Source organism: Stenella coeruleoalba, assembly GCF_951394435.1.
Source record: "Stenella coeruleoalba genome assembly, chromosome: 14".
Classification (NCBI taxonomy): Eukaryota; Metazoa; Chordata; class Mammalia; order Artiodactyla; family Delphinidae; genus Stenella; species Stenella coeruleoalba.
Window position 1 is genome coordinate 4,517,749 of NC_137160.1, and position 21,914 is coordinate 4,539,662.

General features: G+C 38.6%; 1 protein-coding gene across 1 annotated transcript in view; it reads right to left on the reverse strand.

Annotated features, from left to right (window-relative positions):
* ZNF407 (zinc finger protein 407) overlaps positions 1-21,914 on the reverse strand; it is a 421,297-nt gene that overhangs the window by 263,417 nt on the left and 135,966 nt on the right. Inside the window, exon 4 of the mRNA XM_079942496.1 lies at positions 1,875-1,949. Within this exon, the coding sequence (XP_079798622.1) occupies positions 1,875-1,949 (75 nt within the window). The remainder of the gene's footprint in view (positions 1-1,874; positions 1,950-21,914) is intronic.

Sequence of the window (21,914 nt, forward strand, 5' to 3'; positions counted from 1 at the left end):
AAAATGTATACGAGTTATATAGTAGGGAAACATTTTATTTTTACTAATTATCTGATCTAGATTGTTTTCATTCAAATTTATTGTGTGAATAAAACACTCTAAGTACCTATATGTAAAGATTTCAATGTGAGATAATATAATCAGTACACAGAAGAGCACCAGAATTAGGAAAATAACAATTCCAACACTTATTAATGATGAGATATTGAAGAAATTGTTGTATATTCCTGAATCTGTGTTTAGTTCTATAATAGAATAACAATGCACCACTGATAATGTCATATAATGATTAATGAGATAATGCAAATGAAAGCAACAAGAACACAATAACTACAAATGTTTTGTTTCTTAAATACTTACAAAATATAACTTTGACAGGTTCCAAATTACAATTTAAATAATACAAAATCTTTTGAATTTCAAGAATAATGCATTCAGGATCTGTTCAACACATAAATTTTGTCTCAAGTTAAATATAATGTTACAAAGAAAAGCATGAGAAACCAAAAGGCAGAAAGTAGGCATATGTAACATTCCAATATTCTGACACAGTAGTCATGTCCAAACTAAAATGCTAAAGAAAAACAATATGCCACCAATAGAAAAGTCAAGTTAAATTCCTTGTAAACACAGAACATATTGATGAGTATTTTAAATTTTTTAAAAATTTATTAAACATTTACAAACATGGCAGAAGAAGCCCTAGGCTATAGAATGATAGAATAAATTGCATCATGACTGACATTTTCAAATAGTATTTAAAACAAAAGTGTCTAGGAGTGTCTGCAGAATTTCAGATACCATCTTGGAGGATTTGGGGAAAGCTGAAAACCTACCAGGTCTTTGAAGGAGGTGAGAGTGCTTGCACTAGTGCTGAGGGAGCTGCACATTTTAAAGATTTAGAGTTTCAGAAGTAGCCAGGCTCACCTGGTAGCTGACATTGCTGTATTTCAGTTCACCTAATATAATTAAGTCTATGTGATGAAGCTAATTATGATACAGTAGCAAGAAAAAAGAAAACCTGGCAGTTGATGACACAGTAATTGTAGTGTTATTTTTCATGACATGGCAACCGTAGTATTATTTGGAGGATGACACAAGATGTATTTCTTTTTTAACATCAGCAATGTTTAATTCTACAGTAAGAATTCAAAAAATGTTATTTTAAAACCTCAAAATAAAAATACACAAAGTTCAAATGAAAATAGTTTGGTTTTACATATTTATTTTAGCTCATTCTGATGCATTTGCAGAGGTCAATTCCCTCTAATTTAACTCTTCTACTATTTCAAGGTTGTTTCACAAATTCAAATCCCTCAAATCTTTTCAAATATTCTTAGATTGAATTTTCTACAATTAAAATGCAACATTAAATTCTTATTGGAAAAGACGCAGATGAAGAGAACGGACTTGAGGACACAGGGAGGGGGAAGGGTAAGCTGGGACGAAGTGAGAGAATGGCATGGACATATATACACTACAAAATGTAAAATAGATAGCTAGTGGGAAGCAGCCGCATAGCACAGGGAGATCAGCTAGGTGCTTTGTGACCGCCTAGAGGGATGGGATAGGGAAGGTGGGAGGGAGACGCAAGAGGGAGGAAATATGGGGATATATGTATGCATATAGATGATTCACTTTGTTATACAGCAGAAACTAACACAACACTGTAAAGCAATTATACTCCAATAAAGTTGTTAAAAAAAATTCTTATGGGAGAATGGCATAAAATATGATATTCAACAACAGAGTACCACTAATGTAGAACATGACAAACTGACTTGATAAAGTTCTAGGAGTCACCCCACTAAACAAAATCTAAAATGAAAACATAATTATATTAGTTAAATTTTTTAAAAATGGATGAAAATTACCTTTCTTTTGGTGTGCCAACTCCATGTTTTCCCAGTAGATGAGTATTTAGGTGTTTCTTCATTACAAAAGCAACCCTAAAAAAAAAAAAAAAAAAAGTTATTATAGAACTAAAACTTAACTCTCTGCTAGAAATACATACTAAATTTTTAAAAAATAGACATGGATTTTATATATAAATATATATATGTAACATGAATATATATCTATAACATGAAAATGCACATTACAATGGCACTAAATTCTAAGCAGAAAGCTTGCATACAGATTAATATACTGCAATACCTGAAAACCAGAAGAAATAGCTGCATTTAAATTCACTGGTTCATTTTCTCACTTGAGTAGACGAACAGGGACCAAACCAATGATTTTAGTTCTTTAGTCACTGTCTTCACTGTCAGTTAGTAAGAAAGATAAAGCAACACCTCAGTATCACATTCCCTGCCCCTTAGTTGATCCCACACTTCAATCATGAAATGAGTTTGAGAAAATGTCATTTTATTAAACATTTAAGGGACTGTAAAAGAGAAAATGAATAGCCTTCATGAAGCTTCCTTAAAAACATGGTAATTATTTGGCGAGGTTTTTTAAAAATGATATGTTTACCATGTCTGCAATACAAGCAAAAAAAAAAAAAATGTACTTAAGTGCCCAGAAGGTATCAATAACTAAAACAAGCAAAAAGTATTACCTGACATGCTATCTTATTTTACATACAAATCAGATCACTTAATTCAATTTTGTTGACATAGATATGAAATGGACAGGAATCAGGAGCCAGCGCATAGTGCACCATTCTTCTGCATATATAGAGTACAACACAATTTAATTACGTCGTGTGAGTATTTAAAACAATTTAGATCTCATTCAGAAGCATCAGACTCTCTTGATAAGCAAAAAAATTTTACTATTGTAACTTTAAGTGTAAAAGGGGCTTGCATACGTAATTTTGTTAATTACGTATTACAGCTGTCCTTCATAAAGTTACTAATAGCTGAAAGGCAACAGAATCTATTTGCATATATACATGAAAGGCATGGCATGTGCAAAAATATGATTTTAATTAGCATTCTATGATATGAAGGGCTACAAATCAAATTGGCATGTTATAAGATTCTTACCATTAAACACTGAATTCATCTGGACGTGTTTGCACAAACAGGCAACACAAGACTATAAAGTACTGTGGCCTTATGGAAGAGACGTGTGTCAAAAGCCAAGACAAAAATGTGAATGCTCCTTTTCATGTCTGGTCTATTTTGGTTATTTTCATATAATATTAGGGAACCTCAGTTTTGAGGCTAAAATAATATGTTTGTATTTTTTTAATGACTGACTCCATTATTCAAGTAATGCATTTGTATAACACTAAAAATAGCATTCATTCTTTTCTCTACACTGAGTAACAATTATGGACAACACATGCTTTACAACTATAAATAACCAATCATACCACCAATCCATAAAATGAAAAAATGATTATTACATACAAAGAATCAAACTGTGATGATGTTAAGTGCTTAACAAAAATTACAGTATAAGATATTCTATATTTGTTTCTGTTTGATTTGAACAAAATAAATAATATTTTTCATTTCCTTAAAAAAGAATACAGCAATAACAACAGTCCATTGAAGTCATAACTTCCCTACTGTCCTCTATTTTCCTATAATTAAAAAAACATAAAGCTAATAGCAAAGAGCAAAGGTTAAGAACCCAGAGTTGCAAAGCACAGCTTATTTATATGACCAAGTATAATTTAAGAGATCTGAGCTTAGAAACCACAGTGTAGCTTTTAAAAGACAAAAATTTTATTAATTAAAATGTTTCAGGTTTAAGAAGTAAAACAAAAATATTACACTGCACAGGGGAACAAACTAAAGTACACAGAGAAGGAAAGCTTCTTCTTATAATTTAACATTCTGACATAATCTGCTGGATGTCTATAATACTAAATTATCTACAGGAATAACAATTTTTTATTATTATGGGGAAGAATTTACAATACTAAAACACAGCTCAATTGTAGTCAAATGCAAAATATTTATTCATCCAAAACCCGACATAAAGTAACTATAAATTCTTTTAATTTGGTCTAACTGAAGTATGTGTAGTGTAAAAGTCTCAACATCATCTGCAGTGAAACAATATAAGCCAAGCATGACCGACTAAAATAAACTTCCCAACCTCCATGGATAATAAGATTGCCAGTAATTTGTGTTTACTGAACGGAGACTATCCTTCACTGCCACCATAAGAGTATTAATATTTTAACATAATAATGGTTGTTTTGGAAAGTTTATAATCTAGATACCACCAGAAATAAAACAAAAATAATCCTGAATCTGAAAAGCTATACAACTGAAATGCCTTGCTCCCAATGAGCACACGTGACTTAACACTTTGCTTGTTTCCATTCATTCACTGGTGACTATGTACCAGCCATGGGCAGGTTCTGCATGTAGGATACAAAATCAGACGGTTAAAGTCGCGTCTTCACGGAGCCTCCCTTCTATAACCTGTGGCTTCTCATCAGGACGAAGCAGCAGCACTCAGCCTGCCACGCTCCCGCACGGACTCCCCTAATCATGTGTACACAAGCTAATGCGTATGCTAAAAGCAGGACCTACCCTAGACAGGAACGGTCTAGGCAACTGTGGTACACAGGTGATCAAACAAAGAGAAGTCCCTGCCTCGGAAACCGTAAAACCTAGTGAGGGAAACAGATGACAAGAACAAAAGCTACAATACAGAGCATCTTAAAGAGTGAAGAAAAGTGGTGGGAGAAAAAACAAAATAGAGAGGGAAGAGCTGAAACCTCAACAGGGGACCAGCATTTTACATTTGGGTGGCTCAGGACTGCAGTGGCGAGCTGGGTATTCCACCAAGCAGGGGGCAGCAGGCCACAGAAGGAAGGGCAGCCACGGAGCCCTGGGGCACGAGCCCGTGGGGCCGTCCGCAGTGGAACGCGGAGCAGAGGAGGGACGAGGTGGTGGCCGGGCACTGGGGGAGGTACCAAGCTCCTAGGCCACACAGTCTGGGCTGGCACTGAGTGAGAAGGAAAGCGTCGCAGGCGTCTGAATGGAGGACAGATGTGCGGGACTCGCGTTTTAATAGAGTCCTCTAGCTGTTCTGTTTAGCACAGACTGTGGGGGCAGGGGAAGGGGGCGGTGTGGGGACACAGAGAGAGGGAGGAACTAACTGGCCCTTGCAATAATCCAGGCAGAGGTGACAGTGCTTTGGACCGAGGGCCGGCGGTAGAGAAGAGATCTGGTCAAATTCTAGACACGTATTTGTGATTAGAACCAAACATTTCCCTAGGGACTGCACATGGAGTCTGGAGGAGAGGAGTCAAAGACAACATCAAAGATTTCAGCCCGGGAAAAACTGAGCTGGTCTGAAGGAGAACATCATTTTAGGACATGTTCAATGAGGAAGCCCACTGACATCCAAGACGGGTCTCTAACAGGAGGCTGAATCTACTGGTCTTGAGTTCAAGGGCAAGATTCACGCTAGAAATATATACTCCAAAGCTATCCATCTGGCAAGTGCCTAACAATCTAAAGGAACACCTTGAAATAATAAAAAGTAGTATTGTTTAAAGTATGATTGATTTCCAAGTATCTATAACTGCCAGAAACAGCATCATTTGAAATTGTTTTTGGTGTCAAAAGAACAACACAACAGTAGCATTTGCAAACTAGCTACAGATTTCTACTTTTTAGTACAAACATTTCAGATTTGAACTCCTAATTTTAAAATAATTTTTCTTACACTATATGGAGATAGAATACAAACCTCTTCCTTCAGCCCCTCAGATTTTCTCACTGCAGAATTATTTCACTTGTGAGTCACGAAAGATTATCTGACTCACCTATGAAAGCAAATACAATACAAAACCGTGACTACAGAGAACAGGATGTGAAAAGCAGGAGACACCCAGAGCCACAGCACCCTTGCACTCCCGCCTCACACAGTGCAAGGCAGGGTGCTCAACTCAGGGGCCAAAAGTCAGGTTTGCACAGGCTGTGCTTCTCCTGAACTCAAGGCAAGAGAAGCAGCAGCAGCAACAGCAGCTTCCCTGAATTTTTATGGTGTTTGTTTCCCTCATCTGTCGAATAAGGTCAGATGCTCCTGAAAGACAGGCCTATAAGATACAATATCCAACTCCTCAAAAATTTCTGATGATCAGGTCCACGTAGGCACTATAGGTTACAGGAAAGAAAGTGCATTTGCTGCTAAGAAGTTAAAATCTAAACACAATAAGTTAAAAGAAAATTTCTAAGAACTCATTACTATCTGACTATGATGCGTGCACAGTCACTTATCCTTTTAGTCTTAATGAGGGATCTGTAGTAATCCACCCATTTCTCCCAGCTGGTCCCCCTCTACACCAGTGCCACACACCTCGCAAACAGCTTGTCAGAGCACAGGGGCCACACAGTGAAAAGCTGAGTGGACCAAACAAGAATATAATTGACAGTTTTTCATCACTGCTGAAGAAGCAGAAAATTTTAAAAAACAACAGCAAGCTGCAAGGTTAGCCGGCCAAGGCTACCTGAGGAACAAGAAACAAAGCCCTCGCAAGCAGACGCTTGTGGCCGTGTTCTTGGTCAAGGCTGGTTAACTCCTCAGGTTGGGTTGACCATGCAGCATTTGTCCCCCTGGTAGCACTTCAAGTACAAGTGAGAACAGGTGACTCCTGTCAGGGCTCTGCCATTTACGGCTCCTGTAACTTTGAGAATTTTAAGAACACTCTCCGAGTAGCAGTTTACTCAGTTGAAACATGAGGAAAGCAATACTTCATAGGAGTTTTGTGAGAGTTAAATAAAACAACATAAACACAATGTGGCATAAGGAGCAGATAAAGACAACTTAATAAATAATAGCTAATATTAGTACTGCTATTTTTAGAATAGTGTCCGTGACACAGTTACATCTAGAAAAAAAATAGTTTAAGGATTTCAACTCTGAAAGCCTCCATTCCTTTGAGCCAGTTCAGATAGCATCTTAACTGATATGCAGAACAACTTAAATGAAATTTCAGCAGATGCAGCAAGACTACCTAGAAAATCAAGATGCAAAGATCTGACAAGTCTACCACGTCAAACAACAGTGCCTACCTATGTGAAAGCCACTGACCCGAGATGTAAATTCGATACCCATTTCTGTTTACACTAATCCCCAAGAAGGCGGCTGGGGCCAGGAAAGAATAATGCACTCCACAACTGAGCGATAGCAACAAGCAAAGAATAATGGACCATCACACACATCCAAATGTCCAGCAACCCAAGGTTCTGTTTTGTCCCTCTTGATAGTTTTGAATTTGAATGGTAAAAATAAAAATTTTAACTAACTTGGAAAAAAAAATGGCCTGAATGAGTGAAAACTCTAAACTTTGAATTTTGATATATCTTTAAAAGAAACTCATATTTGGTTTTTTCAAAGTGTTTATACATATATTCTAAATCCTAGAATCTCATAAGAAAGCAAATCTACACAAAAACTGCATCACCAATAATCCTGTGTCTGCTGTCAGAACTTCAGAGACAGCCCTATAAAAGAGCCCACCGTTCTGAGCTTTGCGTAACCAAGTCACGCTTTGGACCTACTCCTCCACCACAATCCCTTCACTTTCCCTTCTGGCCTCCACAAAAGGCCCTCACCTTCCTACCAGGTGCAGAACTCAGGGTTCCTAGTAATCCTCCAGGTGCTAATATAGATGCAGCAGACACTCGGGAAGAATACCTCACAGGTGATACCCAACCTTCTTCCCTCTGAAGTAAGATGGAGCCAAGATGGTAGTGACAGTTAAGGAGTATAACTCTGGAAATAAACTCCCTGGGTTTCCATCCCTGGGCCACCATTAATTCTCTCTGTAAACTGAGACCTGTTATTTAACGAGGTGCCTTTGGTTCCTTCTCACATAAGATGGAATGGTGGTCATGAGGGTTACATGATTAATGCCTGGTGCCTGACACACTCTTAGCCTCATATAAACCTTTGCCACTTTTAGCGATTGAGCACCCCAGGCTCGAAGGTTCAAGAAATAATGAACACCCCCAATATTCTACCTCATTCCCACTGGCCAGTGCCTCTCGAGTACTGGGCACCACGTTAGCAGGAAGAGCATGCCTACCCTTCTGTGAATCTGTATAGGAACACTATGTTCACAGGAACTACAATGCCATTCAGTGTGATTCAATTCAAACACTAATTAAAAGATTCACATGTTTTAATAAGCAAGCACCAGGGACCCAAAAATAAATAGCATTCAGACCTAACCAAGGAACAGACAGGAGAAGGATGAACGACGATAGAACAGCGTCAGGCGCAATGACTGAGGTAGCAGGTACGGAGATAGCAAACAGCAGGAGCTTCTAGAAAAGTTCCAACGAAGTCTGGGAGCAGAATGGTTAAACTGGCTTGTGGGCACAGATTCCAGGCGCATGGAACAGGACGTACAGTTTGGAACAAAATAACAGAGAAAGGTCAAGAAACATTGCTAGAGAATTAAGTGAAAATTTGAGACAACAAAGAAAACAAGCAGAATTCTCATTGTGAAGGGTCTTATAAATCATGCCAAAAACTTCAGATTTTATCCAGATTCTCAACATTGCCAAATATCCTACAGATGACTGTTCCGCAGAATGTTAACAGTGATGTTACCCAAAGACGTAGGGATGGGGGGTGGTATGGAATAAGACTGGACAGGCCCAGATCAGAGGAGTAAACACTGCAGACTTCAAGTCAGGGCGGCGCTGGTGAGCGCTGGGCACCAAGCGAGGGAGGAGGACTGGACCACTTTCTCTACACCTGCTCACCACTAAGTACCTTCCTCAGAGCAGATCTATGCACATCTCCTAGAACTGCGTCTTCAGGATTTAGAAAATGCCGCCGTAGAGTCAGAGGTTTTGAGACTGGGACATAAAAATGACTGGCTCACACTTCATACGGCACAGGTTTTGCAGTCAAGCAGCACTGAGATCAGATCCTGAGTCTACCACTTACCGTATGGGTGATCCTGCACAATTCTTTAAATCACACGAATCCTCTGCTCCCTAATTTGTAGTGTGGGGATCATCACACTTACCTCAGAAAGTTATAAAAATGCATTACTTGGCACAGTGGCTGTTACATGGTCATCATTCAAGTTTTAGATACACAAAAATATATTATCTATAATGTGATTTGACTTTTGGAGCAAATGCCCCTTGCTATTAAAAATATATAGAAATTGCTACCATTTTGCTTGATATGTCTGTTTTATGATTAATAAGGTATTACCACTCTGAAAACGTCCTTAAATGAATAAATTATTTTTATACTATAGTTTTACAATAATTTCAATTATTTAATGGTATCGGTATAAAAGACAGATGAATTATAGATTTTCAGTATTGCAGTAAGTGTGCATTTCTCCTACTGACTCTACATCACAAGAGCAATGGCTTCTGAAAGATGTCCACCTCCACATCTCGTGAAACCTGTTAGGTTACGTGGCATGCAAATGGAACTACGGTCACTGAACAGCTGGCTTTAAAATAAGAAAACTACTCTGGAGTATCTGGGTGGACTCAATGTAATCTGTGTCCTTAGAAGTGGAAGAGGCAGACAGAAGAAAGGAGGCAGAGAAAGGGGGATGACTCTGAGGGCAGGGTCACAGAGATGCTATGCTGCTCAGCTGGAAGGTGAAGAATTGGACCAGGAGCCAAGGAATGCACGTGGCCGCTAGAAGCGGACACTGTGTGAATATCCTGCTTCCTAACAACCAGCTCCCAGCGGCTGCAGGGCTCACTGACGAAGCTTACCCATCTCAGTGATTACAAGGAGTGCTGCAGGATGGCAGTGCTCTAATTCTATCACGCCTTCGACATTTATTAGCTGGCATTCTTCTATAAAGAACCTCAGGATTTTGCCCTTGTCTGTCCCATCTGCTCTCTCTAGCTCTCTTTCAAGAGCACGTTAAATGGACTCTGGGATTTTCACTTTTATGCCATGCTTCGTAATCAATTATCATAACTATGCTTTGTAATTCTCATACTATCCCCAAATTGGCCACTGGAAGCCCCTTAAAGCTGGCTTCTATGTCCTTTTGACATCACTCCTCTTAGCGTTCAGGCTCTTCCTTACTTTCTAGCAGAAGATGTTCCAGGCTCACCATGTCCTTCCCCTGCTGTAGACCTGGATCAGCCCTGGTTTCTTAGAGTAAGGAGTGGTATTTACAAGGCAAGACCTAGATGCTAGCTATGACAGCTGCTGTTTGGAATATCACTGGGTCCAAGCCCTCTCAATATACAAAGGTAGGAAATAAATCAACGAACACAAATAAATAACCATATGGCAGGCAGGAAAGGAAACAGAGAGGATCTCAACTGTAATGGCCACACTTGGTACATGAGCATTCATCGTAACAATCAATCATATCTTTTCATTATTCTACAATACTTTGTAGTATATTTTCAAGTGGTATACAGATACATTTCTGTAAACAAATCATATTTTATCCATAGAAGCAAAACTTTCTATCCAGATAATTCTTTTCTGTGAATCATTAAGGTGTAAACATACTGCTCACTATTACTTTCTTAAACTCTAATAACTTGGCTTCTGGTGCGAGTTCTTCTAACCCATTTCTGAGCACTTCCTACTTCTCACTGTTGTCGATTCTGGTTCCTCCTCTCATCCTCTTACGGTGACACTTTTATTCGTATACAGTCTTATTTCAAAGGTATAGTTCAATTGCTGGGCTTCAGTGCATAACCTCTTTTTGAGTGACGGACATCTCCACCCACGGCCTTTGCAAGGGCCCTTCTTCTTGTCTGAATTGCTGATACCTTAAAACATATCCAACACTCAGTCATGATCTTCCCTCACTAAGGCGCTGCTCCAGACCTCCCTAATTCTACCAACTGTACCAGCTTCCCAATTTAATAATCATATTCTCGTGTTTATAAGTCATCAACTGCTTCTTCACAACTGCTCCCTCTCAAGACCGTACTTCTCTCTCTACTGTAATTACTCTAGACCAAACCATTTTATTGAAGTGCTATAGCTTCAAGATGCTCTCCATTACAGTTCACCCTATATACCGCCATCACCCAATCTTCCTATAAGTATGTTCCTACTGCAGCTTAGCTCATAAACACTTTATGCTTCCCTGTCTGAACTGAATGAAGCACCAAGTCCTAAGCAAACACATTAGTCTTCAATAGTCATTCTGGACCAGTTATTCCAACTTCTGGACGTACCCTCAAGAAAGAACCTTAAATGAAGGCCAAAAAAAACAGTCCAACAAAAAAATGAAAACACCCTAAGTGTGCAATAGTAGTGGCATTATTAGAATATTATGCATCAATAAAAGATACAGAATGTTTCTCAGGAGATATTAGATTTAAAAGGGAGAAAAGTACTACATACAATGTAATCCCATGTATATATACGTATGTGCCTTTTTGTTTTCTCACATATACACATACAAATATATATAAAGAAAAGCAAATACCAGGCAAATTCGCTCTGATATGAGATCTAGTTTTAGATTATTTATATTCTTTGTTTTTCTATAATAAGTAAAAATTTTTGAAGCAAAATGCTGCTTCATATTTTACACAGCATGTTTTATGTTTCCTCAATGGCTCCGCATAACCGAATGAGTAAGTGGTGGAGGCATTATCAGCTCAACCCGAGAGAAGAGGGAATTGAGGCTCAGAGAAGATAAGTGACTTTGACTTTTTCAAGAAAATGTGGCAAAGGAGCTGAAAATGCAAAAGTAGGATTCATGCCTGGTGACCTTTATATAGAGCTCTTCCCACCATTCCACACCCCCTGACTAATGAAAGATTATACCCTCATGGAAAACAAGAAAAAAGAAAAACTACAGAAATAAAAGCGTTCACAAATAAAATCATTACAGTATATTCAACGCTGTTCTAAATGAGTACGAACCTTTCTAAACTAATGAGTGAAAAACCAAGTAGCTGATATTGGACAGATTTTTTTTTTTAAATTCACCAAGATTAGAAAAGTGCTCATAATATTTAAAAAGAAAATATTTATCGTATGTTGAAGGTACAAACTAAAAATTAATGACCTGTGAAACAGGTCAGACAAAAATAAATATGTACAGTCAGTTAACAAGTATAATTATGCTTAGAAATAAATATAAAGATGCTGATCATTATTAAATGAACACCCAATTGAGATAAACTGCATTGGTTTTATTATCAACAGAAATCAAGATAAAATAAAATATTTTACCCTCAAAGTGTTGGAAATCAAGATCATGCTAATATTAGTGTGATAACGTAAAATACGTTGTGCAATGTTTTAAAAACCTAAGTGAAGCACTAAACCTTCATTTACGTAATACATAAAATAAAATACATTATATATCATCGTCAACATATTTGAAAGCAGCTTCCAATTACACTGTTCAACCATGACTTCATGGAAAAATTTTTCTCATCCACTTATCTTACCTATAAATGAGCACATTAACTTACAGGAACACAGAAAAACCTGAAGTTCAAATGAATTCTAATCTGTCCAAAAATTTACCTTGCAAATAAAGGAAAAATCTACAATTCCGTGATATTTGTTTACTCCAAATTCAGAAGTTAACAGGTATTAAATAATACTTAAAAACTACATTTCTCAAACTCTTTCACCAAATCATTGCTAGGCCAGACCAAGTATGTCTTCCATTGTTTCTGAAGTATCTTAAGGCATAATTTCTCAGAATGCTATTGCCTTTTTTGGTTATAATCACCACATAGAACCGACTACTTCCACATTTGAAATGTTTATCCTTGTAATTTTACATAAAGAAACTCCCTTCAAAAACAAATTATCAACATCCCAAAATTTAGAATTACCAAGAATCCTTTAAAATTATAATTTTAATTTTCCTATATGGCTCTGCTTCTCCATGAAAATAAATGCTATTATGTTTATTGAAAATCCCCATGGAGAAACAAAACTTGGAAATTTTTGTTCATTCACAAGAAACAAAAACTTTTCTAAGTGTCACATGTCTCCTGAGAGTAAGCATTCTGTGTCCAAAAACTAGCAGTGAGCTTTTAGATTTTATAAAATGTTAGCGAGAGCAATCAGAAACAGCCTTCTGAGAAAACTATGAGGTAGTGGCACAAACACAAACACACTCACACACCATTTCCTGCACTACAAAAAGGAGGAAGGGGAGACCTTCAGCAAGTTACTACTCCTTATTTCTAGAGCTGATCTTGTCAATTAATGCAATTATTAGTATTGTCAGAACTATAAATATTACACCCCCAAAACCTTAATATTACATTGTAGACTTCCAAATATTAACTACATTCTTAACAATAATGAAAGCAATCACATATTCAGGTATTTTTTTTTGTTTTGCTTGTTTGTACAGAGGGAGATTGCCAACCTCTGTTCTGAGTGTTTACATCTACCAACTTAGTTAACCCTTAAAACAACCTAACTGATGGATGAAAAGCATGAGGAGCTTTAAATATACTTTAAGTAACTTAATCTACTTTAAGCAACTCCTCTGAGGTTGCACAGCTAGTGAATGGCAGAGCTGTGATCTGAACACAGGTTGTCTGATCAGAGCCCATATACCGTACTTGATCACTAAATCGTTCTTTCACTCTTCACCTTATAAATTATAATTAAGGTATTAGGCCTTATTTCAGGTGTCTGCTGCATTAGTTTGTTTGCTTTTTTAACTAAAAAGTCTCCTGCCAAAACAAGTAAGGAAATAAATAATGTAAGTGTATTTTATTTCTGAGTTCAAGAAACAACACGGGTTAAGCAGGATATTTTTAAATGCTGAAATGGAGAGGCAAAAAGCTGGTCTAATCTAGGGTCTGAAATTAACAGTAACTTGACCTTGGTTCAGATCATAACAATGAAACATAAGGCAAAATGAAATCACTGATACCTAAATTTTGAAAAAAGATACAATGAGTTTAGTAAACAACTGTATTAGTGACAAACTACAGAATAAGGATTTCCATAACCAGTGAAATGATACGTAGAAGGGGAAGCAAAAATTAACACTGTTAGACATGTTCAAACGGTCCCAGTGTGACAAGGAAGGAAGGAAGGAAGGAAGAGGTGAGACAGAAGACTCTGAACGTGAGCTATATGCACTGAAAACCTTCCCAAGGAGCCCTTTACCTGGAGCTACCTAAACCCCTCTGAAGGTGGCAAACAAGGGTGGGAGCTCCGGTTACTGTTAGATATAATCCTGGGAAAGGAAACTGTTAATACGGTCAACAGAAATCCGAATACATGCAGCACCCTAGGGAAAAGTGCAGTCCAAGGCCCAGAGTGAAGCCTGGGGCTGAGTCCAGCCATACCGTGACCGGATGAGGACACCACCTCTCCTCCCCAGGGCTGCTGTGACATGACATGACAGGAAGTGTGGCAGGGCTTCTGGGAGTGCCAGGAGCAAGCGAGCCCTCAGGAACTGTCAGCTGACTTTACAGTGATGATGAAGACTAGGGTTCCTCCTAGAACAGGAGGAAGAAGAGGACCTAGCACAAGCACTGGAGCTTTGCACGGTGCATGGGACTCCCTGAATCCCCAGGTCTTCCTTCTAGGATGTGAAGATTTCCTCATAGGGCTGTGCAAGGGGTAAAAAATAAAAACTAAGAAAGTATACCATTTTGGAGAGTGAATACTACGTGTCAAATAGAGTAATAAACATTTGCCAAGGATTATCAGATATATGGCATTACTGACCTCACTTTCCAAATAAGAAATTGGGGTATAATGAAATTGAATACAGCAATGGAAATATTTCTGTAAAACAGTATATAGAAACCTATAGTAAAGTACCTAGATACTGCAAGAAATGCAATAAGTCTCAATAAATGATTGCTATTAATAAATTAAGAGTCTCTTCCTATCCAAGCATATAATTCTGGTATTGTCTTTATTGATTAAATGTGCAAGAGCTATAATACACGAGGGTGTTTATGTCAAGGAGTAAAACAGCAATCAATAAATTCACTGAAAAAGGGATTTCCATTTTTACATGTGATTTGTCTTCAAATTTCTTCCGGGATATTTTGTGTAAACTGACAATACAATAACATGAAATTCAGGCACGTCAGGGAGGGGGTGGTGACCACTCCCTGGTTCCTGTCCTGTGCGAGAGGAAACTGGAAATGGCTGAGCCCACAGGGGCCAGCAGTTGCTTCAAAGCCTCACACATGATCTAACACTCAGTAAGAAATATTCTTTGGTAATTTCCATTAGCGAAGGAGCCCGTGTGAAGTGCTAAACTGTCCAAAAGCACTATTTCCAAGACTTCGTAAAGGCACTTGTGGTTTAATGGCAATTTTGAGTTGGGGGACTTTTGAATGTATTACTTTCAAAATATTATTTGGCTAACAAGAATATTCAAGTTGCAATTTGTGTGAAAATGAATTGAAACTAGTCATACCAATTCAATATGTTTATCCAAACCAATGTTTTTTGAGCTATTTATAAATAAGAGCCAAAAACTGAGATCTCAGAATGATAAAATCTACTTTTGAACTCACTTGGCATGAACACACCATCATGAGATATGTGCAGATAAGGGTAATCTGTATCTTACATCAAGGTTCACACATAGTTAAGATAAATATCTTTTGAGGAACATAATTAAACAAAAAATTAGAACACAATAGAATGCATTTAATAATAAAATTTTATGGAACAGAATTTAATCTTTATTTAATGATTCATCAAGCATATCAAAAACATGGAGTGTTTCAGGGAGATAATCATCATCATCAATTACTGCTGCATTTAAGAGATGCAGAAGTGTCAATTAATAAGAGTTCTGGGTGACTTACTTTCCCATAACAATTTATAATAAAATGAACTAAGTGAACCAACTGAAATAAGAAACACTCAGAAATTTTTTAAATAATAATAAATTCAGGATTATTTCCTTTCCCTTTTTTAATCCCCTTATCTAAAAGAAGATAACAATGTTACTTTTACAACTCATTATTTCAGCCACAGACAGCAAAGAGAAAATGTGAATTAGACAGAAGAAGAATGAATATCCCTCAAAGATGAAAACTGGCTTGTGTGTCCTCTGCAAGGGATGGGTCAAGGTTGACTGTCTACTGGATTGTGCATCACATTAGGTAGAAGCAGAGCATCCTTTCTGTCTAGATGAGATATTAAATGCAGGTGAAGACGATGTACACTGGTGCAAATTCGGCAAGGGTAGGGTCCTGGGGCTCTGCAACATGATGACACGGATAGACCAAACCACACTTCCCGGAATTCCATGCCCGAGAGGTACCCATGTGGGGACTGCCAGGAGAGAGTCTGGTGAGACATACAGAGGGCAGAAGTGGAGCCACGGCTCATGGGTATTGTCATTTATCCCCAGGATCACCTGACTGTCGTAAGGCAACAACAAACTCTACTCCCCACAACCAGGGGCCTCGTCAGCCTCCCTGACTCCTGGTACAGCTGCATATGCTTAAGCAACAGAGAAAGAGGCCAGCTGCTGCAAAAACCACCACCAGCCCTCCTGGCCCCCAACGTCAGAGACAGGGAAAACATTCAGGGGATTCCATCTGTCCTCCAGGGCTCCAGCTCGTGCTTGTGGGTTCCATCTTACCCTTGTTCCCCCTAATGTACATGCTTCCTCACTTCTCAACAGCCTACCCTGTACATTTCAACCTCCAACATCAGATGCAATGACAACACCTTACAGAGACTGGTTGAAAAGCTCCCATTGAGGTGTAAGACCAAATCCCTGTAAGGAATCCCTTAACTTTATTCACAACACACACACACACACACACACACACACACACACACACACACACACACAGTAATATACATCACAGTGATTCCAAATGCCTGACTGATCAGAAGTTACAAGACGGAGTGATAGAGATTTACCCTTCCCCAAGTGAAACAACTAAAAAATTAACAACATACATGAAATAACAATTTTTAAGGCACAGGACATCAGGCCAAGAAAGTGATCTGAGAGAGACAGCTGTCAGACAGTGTAACGAGGTGGGGGAAGGCAGCTGGAGAGAAGCAGAGTCCCTGACTTGATACGAAATGAGACGGCATAAAAACCAAGCAGCTGGAATTCACAGGACAGAGTACAGAGAAGAGAGACCCTACACATACAGAGAACTGAAGATCTGCAGGGGGAAGGCGTGGAGCATTCAGCTAATTATTGATCAAGCTGATGTATGAAGAAACTACACAATGGCAATGTAGGAACCCACAGAAAAGATCAGAAGGAACAGCACACCTCAGTGCTCACACAGAAGCACTTTCTGCAAGCCTGTGCAGAAAGGTCAGCCTCAGTAGTAGAGAACAATTAGCCACAAACTAAGCACTGTTAGAATCTGCTCAAAAGTAAAGCACAAAATGTGAAACTTTTTTCAGCTGAGTTAACTGCATCCCAGAACGAGGTTCAAGAATATGTACTGAAACGCAAAACAAATATTAGCAACAGAGTAAAATTCGTAACAACTAGAATAAAATGAAAAATTACCACTCAGGGAAGTAAGAAAGTATGACTCACATAAGGAGAAAAATTAATCAACTACAACCAACCCGAAACAGACAGGATGTTAAAATTAGCAGACAAGGATATTAAAACTTACTATAGATGAATACCAAATGATCAAAAAGATAAGAGAGATGGAAGTCATAAAAAATGCAAAGCAAACATCTAAAGCTAAAACCTATAATGGGAGAGATGTATTCACTAGATGAGAATAATAACAGTTTTGACATGCAGAATAGAGGACAAGAAGAAATCAGGATAGAAATTTTTTTAAAAATTAAAGCACAGAGAAAAAGAATTTTTAAAAAATGAAAACAGAATTAGTTGTCAATTTTAAGCAACGTAACTGCAATGTCTAAAAATGCAACTGGAAGAGAGAAATAATTTTAGGAATCGTGACCAAAAATCTTCCAAATTAAATGAAAATTATAAACCCACAGGTACAAACAGCTCAACAAACTACAAATAAAGCAAACATAAAGAAAACCAATGATAAAGAGAAAATCTTAAAAGTAGCCAGAGAAAAAGAAACATATTATATACAGAGGACCAAAGGATAACAGTAGATTTACAGACACAATGCGAGTAAAGAATGAAGACCAAAAGAAATGGTAATTATTTTCATTTAATACCTTACAGCATTTACAAAGAACATCTCACAGTGCATTACAAGTCTAAATGTAAAATCTAAAACTATAACTCTTCTGGGGGAAAATACAAAAGAAAATCTTTGTGACCTTGAACTATGTAGGCAAAGATTTCTTTTTTTTTTCTTTACAAATAAAAGGGAAACCATGATTTGACTAAATATGCTTTATTTTAGTATTTACGTCTATTCTTTTTTAATTTTATTTATTTTTATTTATTTACTTTTTATCCAACATTTCTTGGATATTACAGTTAAAGCAAAATCCAAAAAAGAAGAAATATATGAATTTAATAATATCAAAATATTAAAATTCTCCTCTTCTAAAGAGAATAAAGCCACAGACGGGGAAAAAAATATTTGCATATCACATATTTGATAAAGGACTTGTATATTAAAACACAAAAATTGAAAAAGTCAACATGGCACCCTGATTATTAAGTAAAAAAATTTTTTTTAATAAAATAATTTCTATTTCAACATAGAAGCTATTGGATAGTAATACACTGGAAGTAGTACAGCATTGAAATTAAGTTGGTAAGATGGCGCAAGAGTAAGACGCAGAGATCACCTTCCTCCCCACAGATACACCAGAAATACATCTACACCTACAACAACTCCTACAGAACACCTACTGAATGCTGGCAGAAGACCTCAGATCTCCCAAAAGGCAAGAAAGTCCTCACATACCTGGGTAGGGCAAAAGAAAAAAGAATAAACAGAGACAAAAGGATAGGAACGGGACCTGCACCAGTGGGAGGGAGCTGTGAAGGAGGGAAGGTTTCCACACACGAGGAAGCCCCTTCGCGGGTGGAGACTGCGGATGGCGGAGGGGGTAAAATTCGGAGCCGCGGAGGAGAGCACAGCAACAGGGGTGCGGGGGACAAAGCGGGGAGATTCCCGCACAGAGGATCGGTGCCGACCGGCACTCACCAGCCCAAGAGGCTTGTCTGCTCACCCGCCGGAGCGGGCGGGGCTGTGAGCTGAGGCTCGGGCTTTGGTCGGAGCGCAGGGAGAGGACTGGCGGCATGAACACAGCCTGCAGGGGGATAGTGCTCCACGGCTGGCCGGGAGGGAGTCCGGGGAAAAGTCTGGACCTGCCGAAGAGGCAAGAGACTTTTTCTTCCCTCTTTGTTTCCTGGTGTCCGAGGAGAGGGGATTAAGAGCGCTGCTTAAAGGAGCTCCAGAGGTGGGCGCGAGCCGCGGCTAAAACCGCGGACCCCAGAGACGGGCATGAGACTCTAAGGCTGCTGCTGCCGCCACCAAGAAGCCTGTGTGCGAGCACAGGTCACTCTCCACACCTCCCCTGTGCAGCCCGCCACTGCCAGGGTCCCGGGATCCAGGGACAACTTCCCCGGGAGAACGCACGGTGCACCTCAGGCTAGTGAAACGTCACGCCAGCCTCTGCCGTCGCACGCTCGCCACGCACTCCATGTCCCTCCCTCCCCCCGGCCTGAGAGAGCCAGAGCCCCCGAGTCAGCGGCTCCTTTAACTCCGTCCTTTCTGAGCGAACAACAGATGCCCTCCAGCGACCTACACGCAGAAGTGGGGCCAAATCCAAAGCTGAGCCCCGGGATCTGTGAGAACAAAGAAGAGAAAGGGAAATCTCTCCCATCAGCCTCAGGAGCAGTGGATTAAAGCTCCACAATCAACTTGATGTACCTGCATCTGTGGAGTACATGAATAGACAACGAATCATCCCAAATTGAGGAGGTGGACTTTGAGACCAAGATTTATGATTTTTTCCCCTTTTCCTCTTTTTGTGAGCGTGTATGTGTATGCTTCTGTGTGAGATTTTGTCTGTACAGCTTTGCTTCCACCATCTGTCCTAGGGTTCTATCCGACTGTTTTTTTTATTGTTTTCTTTTTATTTCTTAAAAAAAATTTTTTTTCTTAATAATTTTTTATCTTAATAACTTTATTTTATTTTATCTTACTTTATTTTATTATTAGTTTTATTATTATTTTATTTTATTATATTATTATTATTTTATTATTATTTATATATTTTATTATTATTATATTTTATTATTATATTATTATTTTATTATTATTAATATTATTATTATTATTTTATTATCTTCTTTTTTCTTTCCTTCCTTCCCTCCCTCTCAGCCTCCCTCCCTTTTTCCTTCTTCCTTTCTTCCTTCCTTCCTTTTCTTTCCTTCCTTCCTTCCTTCCTTCCTTCCTTCCTTCCTTCCTTCCTTTCTTTCTTTCTTCCTTTCTTTCTTTCTTTCTTTCTTTCTTTCTTTCTTTCTTTCTTTCTTTCTAATTTTTCTCCCTTTTATTCTGAGTTGTGTGGATGAAAGGCTCTTGGTGCTGCACCCAGGAGCACTGCTGTGCCTCTGAGGTGGAAGAGCCAACTTCAGGACACTGGTCCACAAGAGACCTCCCAGCTCCACGTAATATCAAACGGCGAAAATCTCCCAGAGATCTCCATCTCAACACCAGCACCCAGCTTCACTCAACGACCAGCAAGCTACAGTGCTGGACACCCTATGCCAAACAACTAGCAAGACAGGAACACAACCCCACCCATTAGCAGAGAGGCTGCCTAAAATCATAGTAAGTCCATAGACACCCCAAAACACACCACCAGACGTGGAGCTGCCCACCAGAAAGACAAGATCCAGCCTCATCCACCAGAACACAGGCACTAGTCCCCTCCATCAGGAAGCCTACACAACCCACTGAACCAACTATAGCCACTGGGGACAGGCACCAAAAACAACGGGAACTACGAACCTGCAGCCTGCAAAAAGGAGACCCCAAACACAGTAAGATAAGCAAAATGAGAAGACAGAAAAACACACGGCAGATGAAGAAGCAAGATAAAAACTCACCAGACATAACAAATGAAGAGGAAATAGGCAGTCTACCTGAAAAAGAATTCAGAATAATGATAGTAAAGATGATCAAAAATCGTGGAAACAGAATGGAGAAAATACAAGAAATGTTTAACAAGGACCTAGAACTAAAGAGCACACAAACAATCATGAACAACAAAATAAATGAAATTAAAAATTCTCTAGAAGGGATCAATAGCAGAATAACTGAGGCAGAAGAATGGATAAGTGACCTGGAAGATAAAATAGTGGAAATAACTACTGCAGAGCAGAATAAAGAAAAAAGAATGAAAAGAATTGAGGACAGTCTCAGAGACCTCTGAGACAATATTAAACGTACCAACATTTGAATTATAGGGGTCCCAGAAGAAGAAGAGAAAAAAAAAGTGACTGAGAAAATATTTGAAGAGATTATAGTTGAAAACTTCCCTAATATGGGAAAGGAAATAGTTAATCAAGTCAAGGAAGCGCAGAGAGTCCCATACAGGGTACATACAAGGGGAAACACGCCAAGATACATATTAATCAAACTATCAAAAATTAAATACAAAGAAAACATATTAAAAGCAGCAAGGAAAAAACAACAAATAACACACAAGGGAATCCCCATAAGGTTAACAGCTGATCTTTCAGCAGAAACTCTGCAAGCCAGAAGGGACTGGCAGGACATATTTAAAGTGATGAAGGAGAAAAACCTGCAACCAAGATTACTCTACCCAGCAAGGATCTCATTCAGATTTGATGGAGAAATTAAAACCTTTACAGACAAGCAAAAGCTGAGAGAGTTCAGCACCACCAAACAAGCTTTACAACAAATGCTAAAGGAACTTCTCTAAGCAAGAAACACAAGAGAAGGAAAAGACCTACAATAATGAACCCAAAACAATTAAGAAAATGGGAATAGGAACATACATATCGATAATTACCTTAAATGTAAATGGACTAAATGCTCCCACCAAAAGACACAGACTGGCTGAATGGATACAAAAACAAGACCCATATA